This window comes from Hippoglossus stenolepis, chromosome 13 (genome assembly GCF_022539355.2).
Source record: "Hippoglossus stenolepis isolate QCI-W04-F060 chromosome 13, HSTE1.2, whole genome shotgun sequence".
NCBI lineage: Eukaryota > Metazoa > Chordata > Actinopteri > Pleuronectiformes > Pleuronectidae > Hippoglossus > Hippoglossus stenolepis.
Genome location: NC_061495.1, coordinates 17,897,460 through 17,917,613, shown reverse-complemented (window position 1 = coordinate 17,917,613; position 20,154 = coordinate 17,897,460). Strand labels below are relative to the sequence as shown.

At 41.3% G+C, this 20,154-nt stretch overlaps 4 protein-coding genes across 4 annotated transcripts; 2 read left to right on the top strand and 2 right to left on the bottom strand.

Moving 5' to 3' along the window:
- Positions 1 to 2,501: 2,501 nt before the first annotated feature.
- Positions 2,502 to 4,073, bottom strand: kctd12.1 (potassium channel tetramerisation domain containing 12.1). The gene has a single exon (XM_035174123.2). It carries the CDS (start codon positions 3,988 to 3,990, stop codon positions 3,103 to 3,105), a length of 888 nt encoding a protein of 295 aa, XP_035030014.1. The 5' UTR covers positions 3,991 to 4,073; the 3' UTR covers positions 2,502 to 3,102.
- Positions 4,074 to 7,503: 3,430 nt separating this feature from the next.
- Positions 7,504 to 11,738, top strand: acod1 (aconitate decarboxylase 1). Its single transcript, XM_035174118.2, has 5 exons — positions 7,504 to 7,530; positions 7,699 to 7,860; positions 9,480 to 9,569; positions 9,657 to 9,856; positions 10,594 to 11,738. Exons 1-5 carry the CDS (start codon positions 7,519 to 7,521, stop codon positions 11,552 to 11,554), a joined length of 1,425 nt encoding a protein of 474 aa, XP_035030009.2. The 5' UTR covers positions 7,504 to 7,518; the 3' UTR covers positions 11,555 to 11,738.
- On the bottom strand, positions 11,735 to 14,618 carry zgc:162944 (uncharacterized protein LOC569993 homolog). Its single transcript, XM_035174124.2, has 4 exons — positions 14,372 to 14,618; positions 13,118 to 13,289; positions 12,813 to 13,011; positions 11,735 to 12,227 (listed from the first exon to the last, which is right to left on the bottom strand). The coding sequence occupies exons 1-4, from the start codon at positions 14,567 to 14,569 to the stop codon at positions 12,032 to 12,034; spliced, it is 765 nt and encodes a 254-aa protein (XP_035030015.1). The 5' UTR covers positions 14,570 to 14,618; the 3' UTR covers positions 11,735 to 12,031.
- A 370-nt stretch (positions 14,619 to 14,988) lies between these two features.
- Positions 14,989 to 20,095, top strand: cln5 (CLN5 intracellular trafficking protein). Its single transcript, XM_035174121.2, has 4 exons — positions 14,989 to 15,153; positions 17,052 to 17,226; positions 17,466 to 17,691; positions 18,696 to 20,095. Exons 1-4 carry the CDS (start codon positions 15,023 to 15,025, stop codon positions 19,181 to 19,183), a joined length of 1,020 nt encoding a protein of 339 aa, XP_035030012.2. The 5' UTR covers positions 14,989 to 15,022; the 3' UTR covers positions 19,184 to 20,095.
- Positions 20,096 to 20,154: the final 59 nt, after the last annotated feature.

Below are 20,154 nucleotides of genomic sequence, written 5' to 3'. Positions count from 1 at the left end.
GCTGGCTTAGCTGGAAGCAGGGTCATGTTTTTGCCCCTGTGTGTGTGTATGCACATAATAAGTCAACAACACATTAATGTGTGGAGCTGAACAAAAGTGTTCAGAAAACAGATTTTCCAAGATTCTTTTGAAGTAATAGAGAGACAATCGAAAGGTTATATCGTTCAGAAAATGATTCCCCATCGTATGATATCATATGATATGTTACATCAGGAGGAAGTCACAAAGAAGATTGTCATTTAGTGTAGTAATGCATTCACTCTTTCGCCAATGACATGTGAGACACACAATCTACAGCCTCTTTAGACAAACAGATCATTCGATATCATAAATTATACATCATGGTTTTATTGGCGTATTGGTCTTTACTGTTGAATGTGTGATGTTTGGTTTTAGCGTGTTTTTTTATGATATGCATGATTGTAAGGTTGTTGCTAAATCTGTTGAACAATTTGTTCAGCGTTCAATGACAGCCTTTGCTGCACATGTTCGAATGTGTTTCCTCCCACGCGCCTGAAGTGTGGTGGAGATTCATACTGTTCTGCGTGTAAATGTGGCTGTGAGTCAGTGATTGTTTGTAGGCTGATATCTGTGACGGACTGGTGACATGATCCAGGGTGTTTTCCCTGCATTCATCCAATGCCTGCTGATATACAAACAACAACTGAGCAAATCATTTACCGTGCGGAGAGAAAAAACAAGAAATTTCATATAAGCCTTTGAATATATCTTCAAATCTTATTACTGGGGGAAACTAGATCATGCCAGGGTTGGCATGAGGGTTGCAATAACAAAATCATCCTAACACTTAATTCTTTTGAACATTATAAGAAACAAATGCAGACATATTTTCTGTCCAGATTGTTTTTATCTTAAATTTCATCTTAGAATACTTTATTTTGAAGGATATACCACATTTTACAGCAAACATGTTACCATGTTAAGAATGCAACAGAGAATAATTTACAGATACTCACATCTACCACTGTGGTGGCAGTGATCTGTACAGTTAACCATAATTGTTTTAGCCTGCAACAAGTCTGTGTGTGTCATCTCTTTCTGTCTTTTCTTTTGTCATATCGAGACCAAAAAAGGAGGCAACAGTAAATTCTGAGCTTCCTGGAAATACCCAAGTAGGACAAAGGACCAATATATATTTCCAAGTATAGTGAGCTTTTCTGAGTCTTCCTGCTTTACTCAAGACAAGTATAGAGAATTCTTCGGTAAGAAAGTATTAATACAAAGTGAGAGAGCAAAACCTTTGTAAATCTATCGTTACTGTTCTTCTACAATCATTAGTTTCTTTAATTTCAACGAGAGAATCTTAATTGTAATGATGTTACTTGCAACGGAACTATATTTTTAGACTCAGTCAAAGCTCTACTCTGTACATTTTTAACTTACTTGTTTAACTATTAATGTGCATGTAAATGGAGCCAAACTGTTTTTGACACATAATTTAACTTCATTTTTAGGTTCTGACAGTTAAGGTCTTTTCAACACCAAGTTATATTTCGGGAGAAAAGCACAGGGGTTATGGCTCTATTGAGTTCATGGGTCCAGCGTGCAGGACCCCTTGAGCCAAATGGAATCCAGCCATCATTCAACCTATTTTGATTTTCTATCTGTCATGTGTCAAAAGAAAAAAAGACATTTCAGATGATCCCCAGTGAGATCAAACTCCCAAAGATAATTTCCATCCCTGTCCAAACAGAACATTTTGAGTGAGGCAGATGTATTTAGCACATGAATCCCCTGCGACCTCCCCTCTGGGAGGATGTACCCGGACCCCCACTGAGGTTACATCACTGCCTCTGCCCTATAAGCCCCTGATGGTCGATAATTCCACCCAAGGCTCCGAATGTAAGGGCATCTTTTCACGTCTGTTTTGAATGAAACGCACATAATCCGAGGCTGCTGGACAGTCAAATAATTCTGCTTCTGCAGCTGAGGTGCACCAATCAACTCCCCAATTATCCACAGGCCCTGGCAGATGGAACCATGCTATTTGTGTGCAGCTGGACCCTTTCATTATTTACACTTGAAATGATAATGACATCATGTGTGCACAGCTGCAGTATTTTGCATCCGCACGTCACACGGCTGAGATTGGGTGACAGAATGGATCGGTGGCGGAGGATCCTCCTGCAATATTTACTCGCAAGAGATGGAGGTTTTCTTTCTTGTGGTATTTAATAACAGGGCGGAGATGGACAGAAAATAGAAAGAGCATTTTTGCAAGAGTGATGCGCCCTGGAGTCAGAGCCAAGGAAAGTGCATGGTCGAGATCAGTCAACAACTCAGACACATCACTGCGGCCCATATTTCAATTCTGCCTGTGAAGCTTCTTCTGGGCTTAAACAGATTTTGTTGAGCTGGGTTTCTGGAAAGTTTCTGGTTTCTGGAGTATGGGCGACTCTCTTTGAAGAGTAAAAGTGCCAGTATTTTTGTTAAACTGTCCACTTTGTGCAAGAAGAAGATGGGATGACTGGCAACAGGGCTTGGGAATAACAGAGTAGAAGATTTTATTTCATCTGAACAGGTTCAACAAACACAACTCTACCAGGAAAGCACGTATACACTTACAATCATGTCATGTAAACTGCTATAAGATCCTATTCTGGTGATACAGGACCTGGCCAAACATGTCATCAAGCAGGTCTAGAATTTACAATGACACTGAACACTAATCGCTGCTTGTCTGCTCTTGGACCGCTGCTCAATTCACACAGCGCTTAGCCAGATATGACTGAAACGTTGACATGCAGTTCCATGAAATAGAGATCATGGCATTTTACTGGTGCTTTCCACGCATCGGGGCCTTTGGCTGAGTGGGTCGACTCATATGATGCTCTGCTCACATAATCTTCTCTTGACATACTGTTGAGTACCATCTATTTTATGGCGTTTCTGTGTCCCTGGTTAACCTCGGAGTGGGTTTACACTGCTACCTGGCTATTTTTAGAATAATGGGGGTATATATGTTTTTGTAGTTTCTAGCCTTTTGCCAAACGTTTCCATTCAGCACAGCAGCAAATGCAACACCTTTAAAGACACCCCCCCCCCTCTATGTCTATGCACATCAACACGACATGGGCAGCTTTAATCCCGACAGAAGACATATTCAGTGTAGCTCGTCCAGATTTTGTCCTCGTTTGGATCATTGCTGGTGTAGGCGCAGGTGCCCGTGGAGCTGCAGGCCACCATGTGGAAGCCCACCTCTGTCAGCTTGTCAAACGCCTGCTCCAAGAAATTATACTTCAGATAGTACCGGGACGTGTATCTCTCCGGGGGCCGGTCCGGGTCCCTGCTCTCGTTCAGCGTCTCCCCAAACACCTCTTTGGCCAGGGAGGTCTTCCCGCACACCGTGATGCGCGCCACCCGCCTGAATTTGGCGTCGGTCTGGATGTCTCTCCCGATGGTGTAGGAGCCGCGGTATCCTATCGTGATGTAGCCCGACTTTCTGGAGTCCAGGGACGGGGAGCGCGTGGCACCGGTGATCGACATCGCGCGTAAAGTCTCCATGCCCTGCACGGAGGAGCCGCACAGCTGCGCGCCTTCCTCCGTGTCGCTGTGGCTGATCTCCTCGCTGATTGAATTATCCTTACTCACCCGGGGGCTGAGCCGCTTGGCGAGGTCCCGCAGTTGGAAGAAGTCAGCCTCCCTCTGCAGGCGGCTCTTCTCCGGGAAGTAGTCCGGCAGCACCAGGTTCAGGTCCCGCAGGTAGTCGAGGATGTAGCGGAACAAGAAGCCGTCCCGGTCCAGGAAGAAGCGCCCCTTGCTGTCCCTCGCCAACTCCTTGGGCGACTTCTTGCTGAACATGTTCCACAGGAGCGAGTCCGGGACGGCGACCAGAGTTTTGTGCCTGGTGACGTACACCTGTCCGCCGACGTTCAGCTCGATGATCTCGCTGAACGGGGAGACAGAGTCCCCGCAGCCGGAGCCCCCGCAGCCGCCGGAGCCCCCGCACTCAGTGTCGGCCAGTGCCATGTTGCTGTGCGCGCCGCTGCACTGATGTGGGATCAGTGGAGACTCTGAGCAGCGAAGAGGCTGCGGCTTGTTTATGAAGCCTGGGCTTACCGCGTGCGTGTGTGCGCGTGTGTGACGTGTTGACTGTTAAGTTAATATTTAACCGTTACATGGCTGAGTTGTCCTGTATGATCCCCCAACAACACACACACACACGCACATAGGCATCATGCATTCCCTAGCCCCTAACCTTAACCATCACAACCAACTCCCTAAACCTAAAGCTGAACCTGATTCAATTAATCATTACAATTTTATTTGTATATCTCATATTCACAAATAAATCACAATTTGTCTTATCGGGCTTAACAAGGTGAGACATCCTCTGTTCATAACCCTAAAGCTACTAAAAACCCTATTAACAGGGAAATAAACCACAGGGAACTCAGAGAGAGCCACATGTGAGGGATCCCTCTCCCAGGACGGACGTGTAACTGAACACATAAACAAAATAACAGGATTTACAACACTGATGAGAAAAAACAGTTTGTAGCATAATGAAAAAGGGTGTCAATGTTTAAAGTATTTGTACATAAGAGAGCAGTCTTGCTGGAATCATAGTCCCCGAGCAGCCGCCACCATGATCTACAATCCATCTTCATCATCCACCACCACTTTACTGCTAACCTTAACCCTTAAACCAAGTCTTAACCCTCAAACAGCCCTTTGAATTTGTGAGGACCAGCCAAAATGTCCTCACAATGTCAAAATGTCCTCACAATGATGGTATTGAACCTCATAACTATAGATACACACACACACACCTTTACAAAGCAGTGTCCCATTAAGCTGCTACAGCTGTCAAGTTGTATAATTCAATTTGTAAAGTTGACGGTAGCAAATTTAAACCTAAACCTTATTCTAACGCTAACTGTAACAATCAAATGCCTAAACCTAACCTAAACCTAAGCCTGAACATAAACCTTATTCAAACGCTAACTCTAAAAGCAAGTTTTAACCCTCAAACAGGCTTTTAACAAAGTGAGGACTTGACTAAATGTCCTCACTTTCCCTTTATGTCCTCACTCTAAATTCTATGCTCAAAATGGTCCTCACAAAGATATAAGTACAAATACACACACACACACAAAGAGAGAGAGAGAGAGGTAGCATCAGTCTCTTCCAGACACATTTGATTATGTGTCATTTGTTTCATCTTGGCCTTTTCAGTACAGATATAAATTCAGCCTGCTCTACAGGTCTTTAGATTATTTATTGAATCAAATCATTTATGAGAGGATTTTCCTTTTCTTCAAATCCCACAGGATCACACACGGTCGCAAATCATGCAGCTGGTTAAAGTTATTCAGCTTTGAGCAGTGGAAGGAAAATATGGAAAGAGTGACACCCATTGCAGCTCTGAGGGAAATGCAGCCAGCATCGTACACATCACAAACACACACACACACACACACACACAAACAGAAAGATAAAGAGAAAGTGAATTTAACTACATTCATTAATTTACAGTTGAGGATCAAGGTAAAAGGGTGGTTGTGGCTCTGGGGTTAGAGCGGTCAACCTCTAACCAGAAGGTTTGCTGGTAGGTCCCAGTCTTCCCCTTCCATGTGAAATGGCCCATTCTCATATAAGTGCTGCACATGGATGCACTGTATGAATGTTTTGGTGAATGCTGGGTGAATGTAAAACTGTCCTTTAAAGTGCTTTGAGTGGTCATCAAGACTAGAAAAGTGCTATATAAATACAGACCGTTTACCGTTTTACCATAAATGTGATCTGAACTGTCACAAGATTGATCTCAAGTGCTTATTTTGTAATGAGTATGAATTACAGTAGAAATGTAAGAATTGAGAAAGCAGTTAGTAAAGAAGTACTTTATATAAATATTACAGTACTTGTTGCATGTGCCTGTGCACTTCGTTAAAGCCCAGATGGCTCTGATCAAATTCGAAACTCACAAACCATTTGGGCCACCAAGTTTCCTCTCGGGGAAAAAAAGAGATCAAATCAGTTATAGTTTGCAGCACCTTTTAAAGTGTTTTTATGAATTTAAAGTCAAACTCTTGCGTCTTCTTCTTAATTTGTTTTTCCAGCTGCCTCTGTTCACATGTTCAACTCCTGAAGACACCACGACTGAGAATCTCCACAGATATAAATAACATATATACATATATATATATATATAGGATCACAAGTTAGTGTAATGCTGATCTATGATAAATGTAAAATAATCAGTACATTTCCCATCAACCTGAGTCATGATTAAGTTGACACAGTGCAAACTAATCTGCATGTAAACAAAGAAGTTAAAAAAGTTAACTAGCTAGTAATTGATACCTGATTTAACCTGTTAAAGCATTGTCAAATAATTATTCTCTGAAATGAAGAAAGAATTGAATAAAGTAATGAATAATGAGTTGAAAGGATTGGATAAAAGAAGTGGACGGACAAAAGCATAAAAATACAAAAGTAAACTGAAGTTGCTGCTGATTTAAGAAGTAATTGATGAATGAAATGTCCATCTTCTGCCATCATGCGTTGTTATAATGTACTTATAGTTCATTTCAATACAAAATATTGTTATGATAGTTAACTTTATTTGTAAAGCACCTTTCATACAAGAAACATAAATATAAAAAGATGTGAAAATGTAATTCATTTAAAAGAACAGATTTGAAGTTACATTTTTTAATTACATTTAAAAGGAAAGGCAATAAAAAAAGAAAAAGAAATTAAATTAGAAAAAAATGCATAGAAAAAGAAAAGAAAGAAAATTATAACTGGCAAGTGCAAGATCTATGTTTTTATTGTTTCTTTTAAAGACGTTTACTGGATTAGCTGCTCTGATATCTAGCGGCAGTCAGTTCCACAACTTTGCAGTCATTTTTAAATTTGTATTCTTATAAATGTAATTTTTACATGTTACTTAAAATCTGTTCTTTTAAATGACTTACATTTTCACATCTTTTTATTTTTATATACATGCTTCTAAAATCCTCAGATTTTCTTTCTGCTGTTGTTGGGAACCTCTTACCATTAACCTTTAGTGTGATATTTTGATAATGACATAAATGTTGTGTAACATTACAGAGGTCTTGTGATGATCAGCGTGTGATTTGCTGAATACTCCCTGTTCAGAACTTCCCATTGCAGAAAATTCCCAAAGTCTGTCAAAACAAAACAGGTTGTGAAAGGTAGCTATGTTCCGGTCAGGGTTTTTTGGTTCAGTCCGACGTTTTAAACACTTGAACACTCTGAAGTTAACTGTAGATTTCAAACTCAGACATTTAAAATCAAAACGGATTTCCCAATACATTGTCTACCAAGCGGTCAAAAGAAACGAAAAAGCCAAAAGAAAAAAAGAATCAAAGATGAGGACCTGTCATTGTGAAACTTCTTACTTCTCCTCCTGGCTGTTTGTACACAGTTTGGAAAGTTGGTAGTCCTGCCCTCAGACCGTGTCATGACACATAAAAGGCGTCTGCACATCCAAAATCTAGCATTTGAGGAGATTGTGGAGCTGCAACAATGCTGCGCAAGGTATCACACATTTATCTTTTCTTCTGATACAGATTGTCTCGTGGTTTTCCAAGATTTCACGACATGTTTTAGACAAATACAAGCAGCATATTTGAGTTTCTTAGTCTCTGAATTGCAGTTTGGTCTGTGTGAGTTTTGGAACTGACTGGCCCTGCTTCACCTCACCAGGGTATTACAGAGAGCTTTGGAGCTGCCGTCCATTCCCTCAGCACCGCTCAGCTGACAGATGGGGTGATTAACAGGAGCAAAAGGATGATTCTGGACACCCTGGGTGTTGGGTTATTAGGAACCAGGACAGCTGTCTTCAACAAGGCTCTCACGCACAGCCAGGTACAGTGAACTGTTTGATTAGTTACTAGAGAATAGAAGTTAGCGACACCAGCGACCACAGATAAATGCTTTCTTGGGGCTAGAACGTAGAGTCATACTTAAGACTGCTGGCAGAGGGTAAATACAGTAAGATTGTTATTCATGTCGGCAGTAAAGACATCAGCAAAAATCTATATTGATTCGGTGTGTACATATGCAAAGACACTGTTGGACGGCATTCATCCCAGTATGGTTGGAGCGGTTCTCATAACTAGAAATATCACAATGTTTATTAAACAGTCAACACCTTTACGGTCCAGAGTTGAGACCAGGAGGCTGAGTTGCGGTCTTACAAACTTCTCTGTGTTTCTATTAGAGCCGTCACCCCCACGTCATCCCATAGAAACTGTGTCTGCCCCCCGACCACCTGAATTAATGAAACCAAAAAGTAAACAGAAAGGTGATACATTCAAACCTAATAAAAGTTATCTATCAAGAGTCATTTTAATTTTCATAACATCCTTCGAGGGGCGTACTAAATTGCTGTTTATTATTAATCGATCCCAATTCACAAGGTCTCGATTCGATTCAATATCTTTTCAGTTGAGGATATTTCATTGTAAAATACAAATTTTGCTTGGACATGTTTAACTGTGCAAGGAAACCTCTAACTTGGTGTGTTATTAAAAATTTGAAGGCAGGCCTGTCACAATAACAATTTTTGTTGGACGATAAATTGTCCCAGAAATCATTATGATGAATCATTTTGAAACTATTTCATACCACTGATATGACAATTTTACAGCATAATCATTCACCCATTCAAAGAGCAATGAACTCAATTCTTAAGAATATTCAGTCTGACATTTGAATTATATTAAAATATCCTTGATGAATAAGGATATTTAAATATAAATTAAACCACACACACCCACAAAAGTAAATAAGAAGGACTCTCAGGCTGTGTTGTCACCAGCTCAGTAAACAGGATGGGATGGTTATGGTTTAAATGAGCTTTAGCTTTGTATTGTATTAGGTTAATATTCCAGCGTTTCCCGGAGCGAATCAAAGAAACTGAAAATGGCCCTTGATAGAAAAAAGGTTCCCCACCCCCGTTTTATGTTAAGTGCCTTGAGATAATGTACATTATGATCTATACAAATGATATAGAATTGAATTAAAATACATGACATTGTATGTATATGAAGCTTTTAAAACCTAATGGGAAACTAAATTAAGGGAAACCACTATTTCTTTTACATGTTTACATCACTCGTCTTATTACACTTTTATCCATGGATGACAATTTATCACCTCTGCCAAGGAGGTTATGTTTTTTGTTGTTTTGTTTGTAAGCAAGATTTCACAAAAACAACTTGGTGGAGGGATGTGGTACTCGTTCCGTTTTCAGAAGCCCAATCCAGGAACTTTTTTCACTTTCTTTAATATTTAGGGATGGGACAACCGTTTCAAGAAAAAAAATATCGAAATTTGTTGCAACATCATTGCTTTAAGGAGACATTTGGGCCTTGGTGGAGTTGTGCACTCTACTGAGGTTCATTCTTGTTTTGCTATTTGCCCAGAATTGATTCCTGGAAGTTGGTAAACTTATTTTCACATCCCTTTTTGTGTGATTGCAGTCGTTCATGTCTGAAGAGAGGAGCAGCGTCTGGGGTAAATCCAACATAACTCTGCCTCCCCACTATGCTGCATTTGTCAATGGCATCGCTGTAAGTTTGTTCAAATAAAAGCATCATGATATACAGAAAGCAAAGATGTGGTGTGGTGCTGTTTTGACCTGATTATTATGACCACAGGTTCACTCCATGGACTTTGACGACACATGGCACCCTGCTACTCATCCCTCGGGAGCCGTGCTGCCTGCGTTGCTGGCCCTGGTAGAGACCCTGCCCTGCCGGACCTCCGGTCTCGAACTGCTGTTGGCATTCAACGTTGGCATCGAGGTGCAGGGCCGACTCATGAGGTTCTCCAGAGAGGCGCACAACATCCCTGAAAGGTGACGTACTTTCAAATGTTGCCCCAAATATGAAATTAGTGCAAAGTTCTGTCTCATTGAAAGTTAGCATAGACTGGAGATATTACAGCACAGAAGAGCTGATTCATCTGAATGACATAAAGACCAACACCTACCTAAAGTGGTGTCTATTCATGACCATAGGTTGGGTTTTAGGGGGTGAATGGATTTTAGTCTGAGATAATCACAGCATTTGAGAATGATGTGCAAAAATGCAACATTTCAATGTCCCCCAGTAGATTGTGGATTGAAACCACATTTTTGGGGGGATCTGCACCCTCATAGATATCAGTCCCTCAAACATGCCTGATCTTTATCACCAAGATCCATGAATTATTCTCTGAGAAATCAAGAAAAATGCTCTGTTTCACAATATTACAGAAATTGTAAATAAAAATCCTGCACCTGTCCCCTTATCTGGATCCGCACCAATATTTAATGCTAACTTCCCTAACTCATGCCCCACCACTCCACAACATGTCATGAGAACTGGTTAAGCAGTTGTTGCATAATCCTGCTTGCTAACTAAACAAAAACCACAGATGACATAACCTCCTTTGCAAAGAAAACTTCTTTCAAGGACCTTTTTTCATTTCAATAAATAACCAAACCCCCAAAAATCACTGACTACAAATGGTTCCACCCAGCCTTAATCAAAGCCTTAGCTGCTATAATAAACTTGGATGTATCCTCATAGTTTGCTCATCTTTCTTTCCCAGATTCCACCCCCCCAGTGTTGTTGGGGTGATGGGCAGTGCTGCAGCCTCAGCCAAGCTCCTGGGTCTGTCCCCTGCACAGTGCACTCACGCTCTGGCCATCGCGGCCTCCTCTGCTGGGGCGCCCCTGGCCAACGCTGCCACACAGACCAAACCCCTCCACATAGGAAACGCAGCTCGCAGAGGCCTGGAGGCAGCTCAGCTGGCCCAGATTGGACTGGAGGGGAATCCAGACATCCTGGATCTGGACCGCGGGTTTGGGGTTTACTACAAAGACTACAGTCCCTCAGCGATGCCAGATTCTGCTTCCAGTGGCTTTAAATGGATTCTGGAAGATCAGGACGTGGCCTTCAAGCGCATTCCCGCTCACTTGGGGATGCACTGGGTCGTGGATGCAGCTCTGGCAGCTCGAGGGAAGCTTGTGAGAGCAGACAGGAACTTTGACCTCAGGCAGATACGGCACATCACACTGCAAGTTCCTCCGTCCAAGTACATTGACTGCTCCTCACCAGCCACAGAGCACCAGGCCAGGCACTCGTTTCAGTTCAACGCCTGCTCCGCGCTGCTGGATAACAAAGTGACGGTGGCCTCCTTCAGCGAAGCTCAAATCAGCCGAACCGCTCTGAGGGAGCTCCTGTCCAGAGTGAGGGTGGAGACGCCTGAGGACAACCGGCCCAGCTTTGACGAGATGTACTGCGAGGTCGAGTTAGAAACAGTCGAGGGGCAGAGCTACACAGCCAGGTGCGATACCTTCTACGGCCACTGGAGGAAGCCACTGAGTAACAAGGACCTGGTGGATAAGTTTAGAGTTAATGCTTCGTCAGTGTTGTGCACAAAGGGAGTGGAGGGATTGATCGATGTGATCGGAAACATTGAACGAGTGAGTGAATGTGAGATCCTGGGTTCATATCTGAGGATGACAAGTAGTCCACACGAGCAGTTATACAGCGTAAGGTATATGTGATTGTACTGTATCTAAATTTGGAATAATCCTCGTAATATTTTGTATTTGAAATTCAAATATCCTTGTAATTTAAAATCCTTGTAAAAATGTCTGATAAACGTTTTTAACATGACATGTTCACGTGCACTAAATGTTTTTCTTCTGTGGTGGAGGAGTCTGAAATAAAATCAACTGAAAATGTCCACTTTTTCATTTTATTGCATTTTCTGTACAATACTCTTCCTGCTATTGATTTTCAAATATGTGATCAATACTACTGTTGTGACACTGATCCGCTGCTTCAGAATATAATCCAGTAACACAGAGTTAACAGATCTTTGTCATAGTTATAGATAATCCTGGATGATGTGCAAATTTTTTCTACAAACGAGTATCTGGAAGTGCTTCTAATCGAGACGATGCTTTATCTTCTTCAAAATCAGCTCAGCAGGCAACCACCTCTTCTTCTCTTAAACTCTCCTTTGAGTTCCAGTCAAGTCAAGCCAGCTTCAGCACGTCCCGCACCATCGACCCGATCCCGTCGAAGATCTCGTGGATGGGAGCGTTGCACATGAATGCGCAGGTGGTGACCAGCTTGTTCTTCTCGTCCACGTGACTCTCGCCCACGCTCTTGCTCACGTGTTTGCAGCCCAGCTGATTGATGGCCTCCGCGGTGCCTGTCGTGTCTGGGTACCTGGCATGAAGAGAGCAGGACCAAACAGTGTTCAGTTACAAAAAAGAAGATCTTTGTTAGTTAAAAGAAATGCATCAGTGAGGCTTTCTCATCTTTAGTTTATCAGAAAATCCCCAATCTGGGAATATAGCAACATAACTAAGAAAACTGTGAGTCTTCAGATTATCAGATAGGACGAGAACGAGCCAAAATATCTGACAAAGTTATCGAGAAGTTAAAATCTAAGTTTAACACAGCAAAGATGGACGACTTGACTGCCCCCAAAAAGTAATCACGTCAATCACCCCCTGGTGGCTGGCTGCAGTATAGGTCATAAACCCTGCCTCCTCCATGTCAGTGGATCACATGGACCAAACTCAAAAGTGAAATAAATGTTTCTCAAAGATGGTTTCTTTCATTTTAGATAAAGCTAATTATTTTAGAAAGTTTGGTTGTAAATAGTTTGATGATGATATAAAAATGGGTCGTAACATCATGAGGGACAGCTGAGACTGACTCGTGATTGGTTGGCAGGACCGGACCCAAACACTGTGGCTTTATCCCCGATCGCTCTAAACTTTGAATATCAGGTTTGGTCAGACTCACTTGTCGTCTTTCTCCACGCCGACGGTGACCTCGCAGCCGGGGAGCACCTTGGCAGCCAGGACAGGCGAGATGCAGCAGAGTCCGATAGGTTTGCCCTCGCCGTGGAACGCCTGCAGCGCCGCCTTGACCTCGTCGTTAACGGAGCAGTCCTTCCCCTGCACCGCCCACGTACACAGGTTCTTCGCTGCCCCGAAACCACCTGACAAACATCAAAACAGAAGAAGAGTTGAGAATATTCTATACAATCACCGTATAGACAGGAGTGAATTTAGACTGGAAAAGAAATCATGTTGCTACGACCACACCTGGGAAGATAATGGCGTCGTGGTCTTTGACGCTGAGTTTGGACAGGTCCTGGATGTCTCCCCGAGCCAGGCGTGCGCTCTCCACCAGCACGTTCCTCTTCTCCTGGGATGGTTCGCCCTTCAGATGATCCACCACGTGCATCTGCTCAATGTTGGGGGCAAACATCTTCACCTGCAGCAGAAAAAAGACAAAGGTCTGGACTCTGATGTCATCACCAGAAATACATAACACATAACTCCAAAAACGTTCTTCCACCAAATCTGGATTATTATGATGATCTGCACCAAATTTTACAAAAAGTTCTCAAACCCATAAATTTGTTATATCAAGAGCCATATGTTATTTGAAGTTGTTGAAAATGTTGATAAAAAAAATATCTAAATCTGCTCCTTTAACCATATCCAGACCAATATGTAAGGTTTTCTTCCATCACTCCACTAAGTTTGGTACAATAGTGTGTTTCATCTAAATTGTACGAATTGTTGTTTTCTTTACCCGAGAATGGACCCTTTATATTTAAGTACTTCATATTTACATCAGGAGTGGGTCCTCTCTACGGAGGCCGCCATGTTTTTTTTACAGTAGCCCAGACTGGACAAACTAAAGACCTATTGAGTTTTTATGACAACTGAAGGCTACGACAGGTTCTCTTTCCTGATTGGAACATGCAACATGCAACTTCACCACTAGATGTCCCTAAATTCTACACACTGAACCTTTAAATACAAGTGAACCTTTACAATGGTTTACAGTCATGCACAATGTGTTTGTGTTTGTGTGTGTTTGACCAAAGTCTGTTGATGTTTTGTGTCTCTAAACGAAGTAGAGCGAACTATGATGCATGTGTTTGTTGTATGGTTCATATTCTGTTCTACTGTAGCTGTGGGATCCACTGGGTCTAACTTCAGTTGCTTTGCAGGTTTACGCCGGGTTCACTGTGTGAACCCGGAGTCAGGCCTCTCTGACCTGAAGCTTAAACCTGCAGCGTGTTTCTCCAGCTTTAAATCACACACATGCAAGAAGTCAGCAACATCAACAACAACAACAACAACAACAACAACAACAACAACAACAACAACAACCACCACCACCACCACCACCACAACAGGAAAACAACAAAACTGTTCAGTAGGTTGCATTGAATCAAAGTACAGATAATCTGCTTGTAGAGGGGGTCACGCACGCGCGCACACGCACACTGTCACACACTTACACAGACACACACTTACACAGACACACACACACACACTTACACTCGCTCCTCCTCTGCTCAGGTGAACCAGAATAGCGGAGGCCTCGTGGATCTCGCTCCCGTCGTAGACACCACATCCCGCCAGCACCACGGCTACGCGCTTCGCCATGTGTGCGGAGTAGTAAGTTTGAGAGACGGTGTGAACGGGGCTGAGGGTCCGCAGGTGACGAGCACTGAGCCGCAGCACAGAAAACAGCATGGCGGAGGGACACAGAGAGGACCATCTGCCAGCTTCTTCTTCTGCTGCAGTTTAAACATGTGCACACAGGCGTCTGCAGTGCTGTAGCGCCACGCCGTGGTGTAAAGTTTAGACCTCACAAGCCAAAATAAAAATGTAAATGAAATGAAAACTGTATATGCAAAAACAAGCCAATTTAACACAATATGCCAAAAGTGCAACTATACTTCTTACTAGACGGTTCATATTTTGTACTTTTCTTGAGTACTGAAAACTATTATTTGCCGTGATATACATTTTATATCAAATTAAATATATATATATATATATATTTATTTATTTATTTATTCATTTATTTCCCTGTTAGTTTCTTTGCATTTTCACATTTTAGTTTCTTCTGGGACTCGTGTCATGTGATGTCGCGTAATCAACAAAAGCACGTGAGCGGTGATGCGGAAGTGAGGGAGAAGTATCATGGGAAGTGAGTCGGTTGTGTCTGTAGGAAACATGTCGGGGTCAGTTGTGTGTTTAAGCCTGCTGCTGTTTCTTGATGTCGGTGCTCAGCTCAGGGACAATGTCCGGCAGCAGTGGCCGATTCCCTACAGGTACCAACACTCCTCCATTACTGCAGCATGTTCCTCTGTGTTTGTTGTGAAGTCATGTGACTGATGGTTCAAAACTGGTCTGGAGACTCAAGATCTTGTTCTTAAAAACTAACTCGATTTAATTTACTGTCCGCGTCAAAAACTCGGTTTAAATCAGCTTCACTTTCATCACTGCCACGTTTTATGTGTTTTACGTTTATTTTAGCTGCTAACCAGACATTTTAATTTGTGCAGTGGAGTAGTAGATATTAAACTGAGTTCAATCTTAACTTATCTACAAACTACATTAAAGTAATTCTAAACTAAAAAAGTATTTTTTGCAACAAGAGTACCACACAGGACATTTGTAATACTTGTTTAGGACTTTTTTTCTATAATTATTCTGAAGTTTTACTTGTGGAAGAAACACTGGTACAATCATACATTTAATTCAACTAATCTGAACTTGTTTAACTTTTTCCAGAACAAGAATACTAACGTTGACATTTGTAATCCTTTTCTATGGTTTTTCATATAATGACAGATATTGTATATACGTTGTCGTTATTGAGCAAAAAAAAAATCACATGACACAATCGTGGATATTTCATTTGTCATTTATTTATTAAATGTGACTCCAGTCCATGATATGGAGCACAAATACATACAAAAACCAAACAATGGCTGAACAAATGGTACTTAAAAGTCTAAATGTGGAGTCAAGCTCCAAATGTCACCACAACCATCCCCATTTGATCTATAGACTTTTAATTCAGTTAATTTCAATCATAAGATATACTACACTAAATTGTCAGTTTGTTCGGTACATGGAGGCAACACCACCACTTATCACTTTAACTAGGTGTTGTGACTAGGGTTGCAAAGGGGCGGAAAATTTCCGGTAAATTTCCGGAAACTTTCCGGAAACTTTCCATGGGAAGTTAAGCTCGGGAATTTTGGGAATTTTGAAAAAAAAGAATTGCCGCAAATTAAACGCTGAGCAATAAAAACGTCATTCAAAACTCTATTTTAAAGATGTATGGAATGCAGCACACGCTGCACGTTGAATTTCAACCCTGCACTGTGCATTTCTCCATCACATGCACAGATAATTCCCAGCATCCTGCACACTACAGCAGGGCTATTGAGGCCACACTACTGCATTAGCCCAAGGACTAGTCAGGGAAGTTTTGATGATATTACTGGGAAAATATATTAGCATGCTGATTGAGAATTGTTCATCTCTAACCTATTTCTATTCATTTATCCATCAATTGTAAAATATTTTTAAAGACGATTCCAATTGTTTAGCTAACTATTTATATCTCTGGCATTGCATTAGTGTTTTTTACAAGCTTTTTTCTCATCTTATTCTACAGAACAATGCTACGTGCACTATCTCATGTGTGGAGACATTTCACCCCAGCCAATGTAGAAGGAAAGGCTGTGTACATTTGCAAATACTGTGCAAAGACCTATGTTAAGAATGCCACAAAGATGCAGAAGCATATAGTCAAGTGCTCAAAGTTTCCTCAGGGCTCAAATCAGCTTGTGACAAAACTAAATGTTTATATTTATATCTGTATATGACAAGGTAAATACAGTTAGTATAAATTACCCACAAAATTTCCAGTTTATTCCCGTTAATTCACGTATATTCCCGTTAATTCCCATGGAAAGTTTCCAACTTTGAATATTCCCGGAATTTTGCAACCCTAGTTGTGACTTGTTGATTCATGTGAACTCTGGGGATTTATCCATTAAATATTTAGAAAGAAAGTTTCAGGATTATTGAAAACTAAATTAAATGTTTTTATTTTAATCATAAGGAAAGACCTCATGTGATCATAACCATGGAAAAGAAAAGCCTCTGTATTGGTGTAAAACCTGGTGTGGTACATTCCTCATGTCCTCCCCAGGCGGTTTGACCGTCGGCCTGCTGCCGACTCCTACTGTGAAGCTCTCTTCCCGTTCTGTCCCACCGGAGACGGCGATGGACGGATGCCCTCCATGAGCGACACTGACGTGATCTCAGTGTACAGACTGCAAACACCTGTGTGGGAATTCAAGTACGGAGATCTGCTGGGGAAATTTGTAAGTACGTCGATCCTCTTGTGGTCAGACAAGCTGGTGATTAAAATCATTTTTCTTAAGTGACAATCAATATTACTGCAAATATATTTTTTGTTAAACAAACTAAAACTAAATAAACCCATCCTGGAAACATCTGTGCAGAAAGAAAGTGCAAAAAACGGAAATGTGCAACTATATTTGCAACTGCACACACTTCCTCCTCACATAGAGCCAGTATAATGTTTCTGATTGGTCCACAGCATATCATGCATGATGCCATCGGGTTCAGCAGCAAAGAGACGGGGGCCAACTACACCATGGAGTGGTATGAGCTGTTTCAGCTGGGAAACTGCACCTTCCCTCACCTGCGACCCGACGTGTTCGCACCTTTCTGGTGCAACCAGGGAGCCGCCTGCTTCTTCGGCGGCATCGATGACCCACACTGGTCACAAAACGGCACATTGGAGAAAATAGGAGAAATAACTGGTGAGGAAATATGAATACGAGTGGATTTGTTTTTGATCGATTTACGTATGAATCCACAGCTGAAAATGCATCATTTAGTCATATTTGAGATTAATTTGCTAAAACCCTCCCAGCTGTTTGGAGAAATCACTCTCTAGCCTTTTGAAGAATTGAAACCGAAAGATGGACTAACACCTTCGTTTGTGGTCGGAAAAGTCTGAAATATAGAAAAATACCAGCATTATCATTTTCCAGGCTATAAGTGTATGTACGATCAATAATGTGGATGTAGATTAATTTTATTCTTAGTTTTTTTTTTAATTTTCATATTGAAATAATCCCCAGAAATGTAGTTGTAGAGTTCAAAACATCTCATCACTTAGAAATAAAGAAGCCTAGCATTGTCAATGTAGCATCACAAGCTGAAAAGACATCTGACCAGGTTAATTGTTGATATATGATGCCGCTGCATCAGTCCACTTTAAATCCGGTCAGTTTAACTGTGGACAGCGATAATAATATTAATACAAAATATTTCTTTATATGCGAATTATGTTCTTTTATTCTTGAATGATCCCTTTGTTTCAGTACTGCCCCCTGTGGAATATGGGAAATTATCCACATATCAAATCTCAATCACTTCATTGTTTGTTTTGCATTTTAGATTATTTAATTTCTTTTACTTTTTGGAGACACAATAGCTCAGTTGTCTAATAGCAAGAAGGTTCTAGATTTGATATTTCATTGGTATCAAGATGCCCACTTCTCCCCATTGCATTCTGGGAACAGCTACAAGATCTCCCATGATCCAGAAATAAGCAATTTCAATAGCAAATCGATAGATAAATGGATAATTAAACTTTCAAATGCCAATTCTGGTTCCGTGAGTGTTTATATTGACACAATTTCTCTGGAATCCAGTATTGTGAGTTGTTTAAAATTATAAATTATTTACACACACAAAGTTTTTATTTGTGCTTCCTGCTCAATACTTACTGTTTACTAGTTTTCCTTTCTCTCTCCAGGGGGCCAGTTCAATGACATGGCTCAGTGGGTCCAAGACGACAACGAGACCGGGATCTATTACGAGACGTGGACAGTTCGCTCGGACCCCGGACCCAATGCCACAGTGTGGTTCGAGTCTTACGACTGCTCCCAGTTTGTCCACCGCACATACAGGAAACTCTCTGAGCTCGGAGCCAAACTCTCCAGTCGATCACAAACCAACTACACCAAGATCTACCTGTACAGCGGAGAGCCCAGTTACCTCGGCAACGACAGCGCCATATTCAGTCAGCCCGCTCTGAAGAACCTGGCAACGGACATCCGTACATTTTACCACAGGTTCCGGCCGCACCAGTCGTTTATAGACTTCACCATCAGTCTACTGGAGGCGTATAAAAAGGTTGTGCTGGACAAGAGCTTTTACCTCTACTACAACTTTGAGTACTGGCATCTGCCAATGAAACCTCCTTATGTGCAGATTACATATGAAGAGGTGCCTTTGCCTTAACGTCCCATCTGCACCAATCATTTTCATTAAGAATGAATCAGTCTATTAACTGATCATCCGAAGTATTAGCGATAAATGGCCCATCTTCACATTTGAGAAGCAGAAACCAGTGAATGTCGTTTAAATGATGGATTATTTAAATAATTGTCGACGCTCAAAGTAACATTTTTGATGATTAATGATGTTCATCAGCTGATTTTGCTCAGTTTAAAGTGCCCTCTGCAGTTTTTTTGTAAAGAAACATTCTGTTATCCAGTATTTCTCACCAAATGCACTGTATGTATCCTCAAGGCTTGTTTACTGCCGTTTCTTCTTCATAAAACATTTGCAGACCTCATGTTTTGAATGTTTCACACTGTGCTTTCTTCCACCCGTTTGTTTGCTGCCTCTCTTGGTGCATTGCTGAACTGTCATCGCCACCTGCTGATGAAGAAAATGTGATATGATCTTCAGAACAGCTACTAAATGGAACTTTTCATTAGATTTGTCTTTTTAATTGGTGGACATTTTTTTTGTTAATGTTTAATTGGTGACAAACTGACCCTTCACTTTAATCATCGGTTGTTCAGGAGAGCTTGAATGCTTTCCTAACTCGCTGCTTAAATACTGTAAATATGTACAGGAAGAAACTCATTTTGACAAGAGGTTTGTAAAAATGGAGAAAAACTATTTCCATATATAGAAAAAGTGCCTGTTATGTATAGAGTGTAATAAATATCACCCTAATCAACCTATATCAAGCTCTCAGGTGGGACTATGTCAAACTTTGAGCACATTTCCCAGCAGAGACTCTGAGATGTTTGATAATTATGGACAAACTATTGTAAAGTATATGAGGATGTTCACCAAATGAACAAGGACTGTTTCACACATCATTTTCTGTTTTTACGGATTAAAAAAACCCTGCAATTATTTTAATTTTTTTTACTTTACACTTGCATTTTATGTAGCAGGATTCTTTTATTTCGTTT

Coding starts and splice junctions, on each gene's coding strand:
- kctd12.1 (XM_035174123.2), bottom strand. CDS start 3,990: ATGGCACTGGCCGACACTGAGTGCGGGGGCTCCGGCGGCTGCGGGGGC.
- cln5 (XM_035174121.2), top strand. CDS start 15,023: ATGGGAAGTGAGTCGGTTGTGTCTGTAGGAAACATGTCGGGGTCAGTT. Junction 17,227..17,465: donor GAGATCTGCTGGGGAAATTT/GTAAGTACGTCG, acceptor ATTGGTCCACAG/CATATCATGCATGATGCCAT. Junction 17,692..18,695: donor GAAAATAGGAGAAATAACTG/GTGAGGAAATAT, acceptor TTCTCTCTCCAG/GGGGCCAGTTCAATGACATG.
- acod1 (XM_035174118.2), top strand. Junction 7,861..9,479: donor AGGCTCTCACGCACAGCCAG/GTACAGTGAACT, acceptor GTGTGATTGCAG/TCGTTCATGTCTGAAGAGAG. Junction 9,857..10,593: donor GCGCACAACATCCCTGAAAG/GTGACGTACTTT, acceptor TTTCTTTCCCAG/ATTCCACCCCCCCAGTGTTG.
- zgc:162944 (XM_035174124.2), bottom strand. CDS start 14,569: ATGCTGTTTTCTGTGCTGCGGCTCAGTGCTCGTCACCTGCGGACCCTC. Junction 13,290..14,371: donor TGAGCAGAGGAGGAGCGAGT/GTAAGTGTGTGT, acceptor TTTCTGCTGCAG/GTGAAGATGTTTGCCCCCAA. Junction 13,012..13,117: donor CGACGCCATTATCTTCCCAG/GTGTGGTCGTAG, acceptor GATGTTTGTCAG/GTGGTTTCGGGGCAGCGAAG.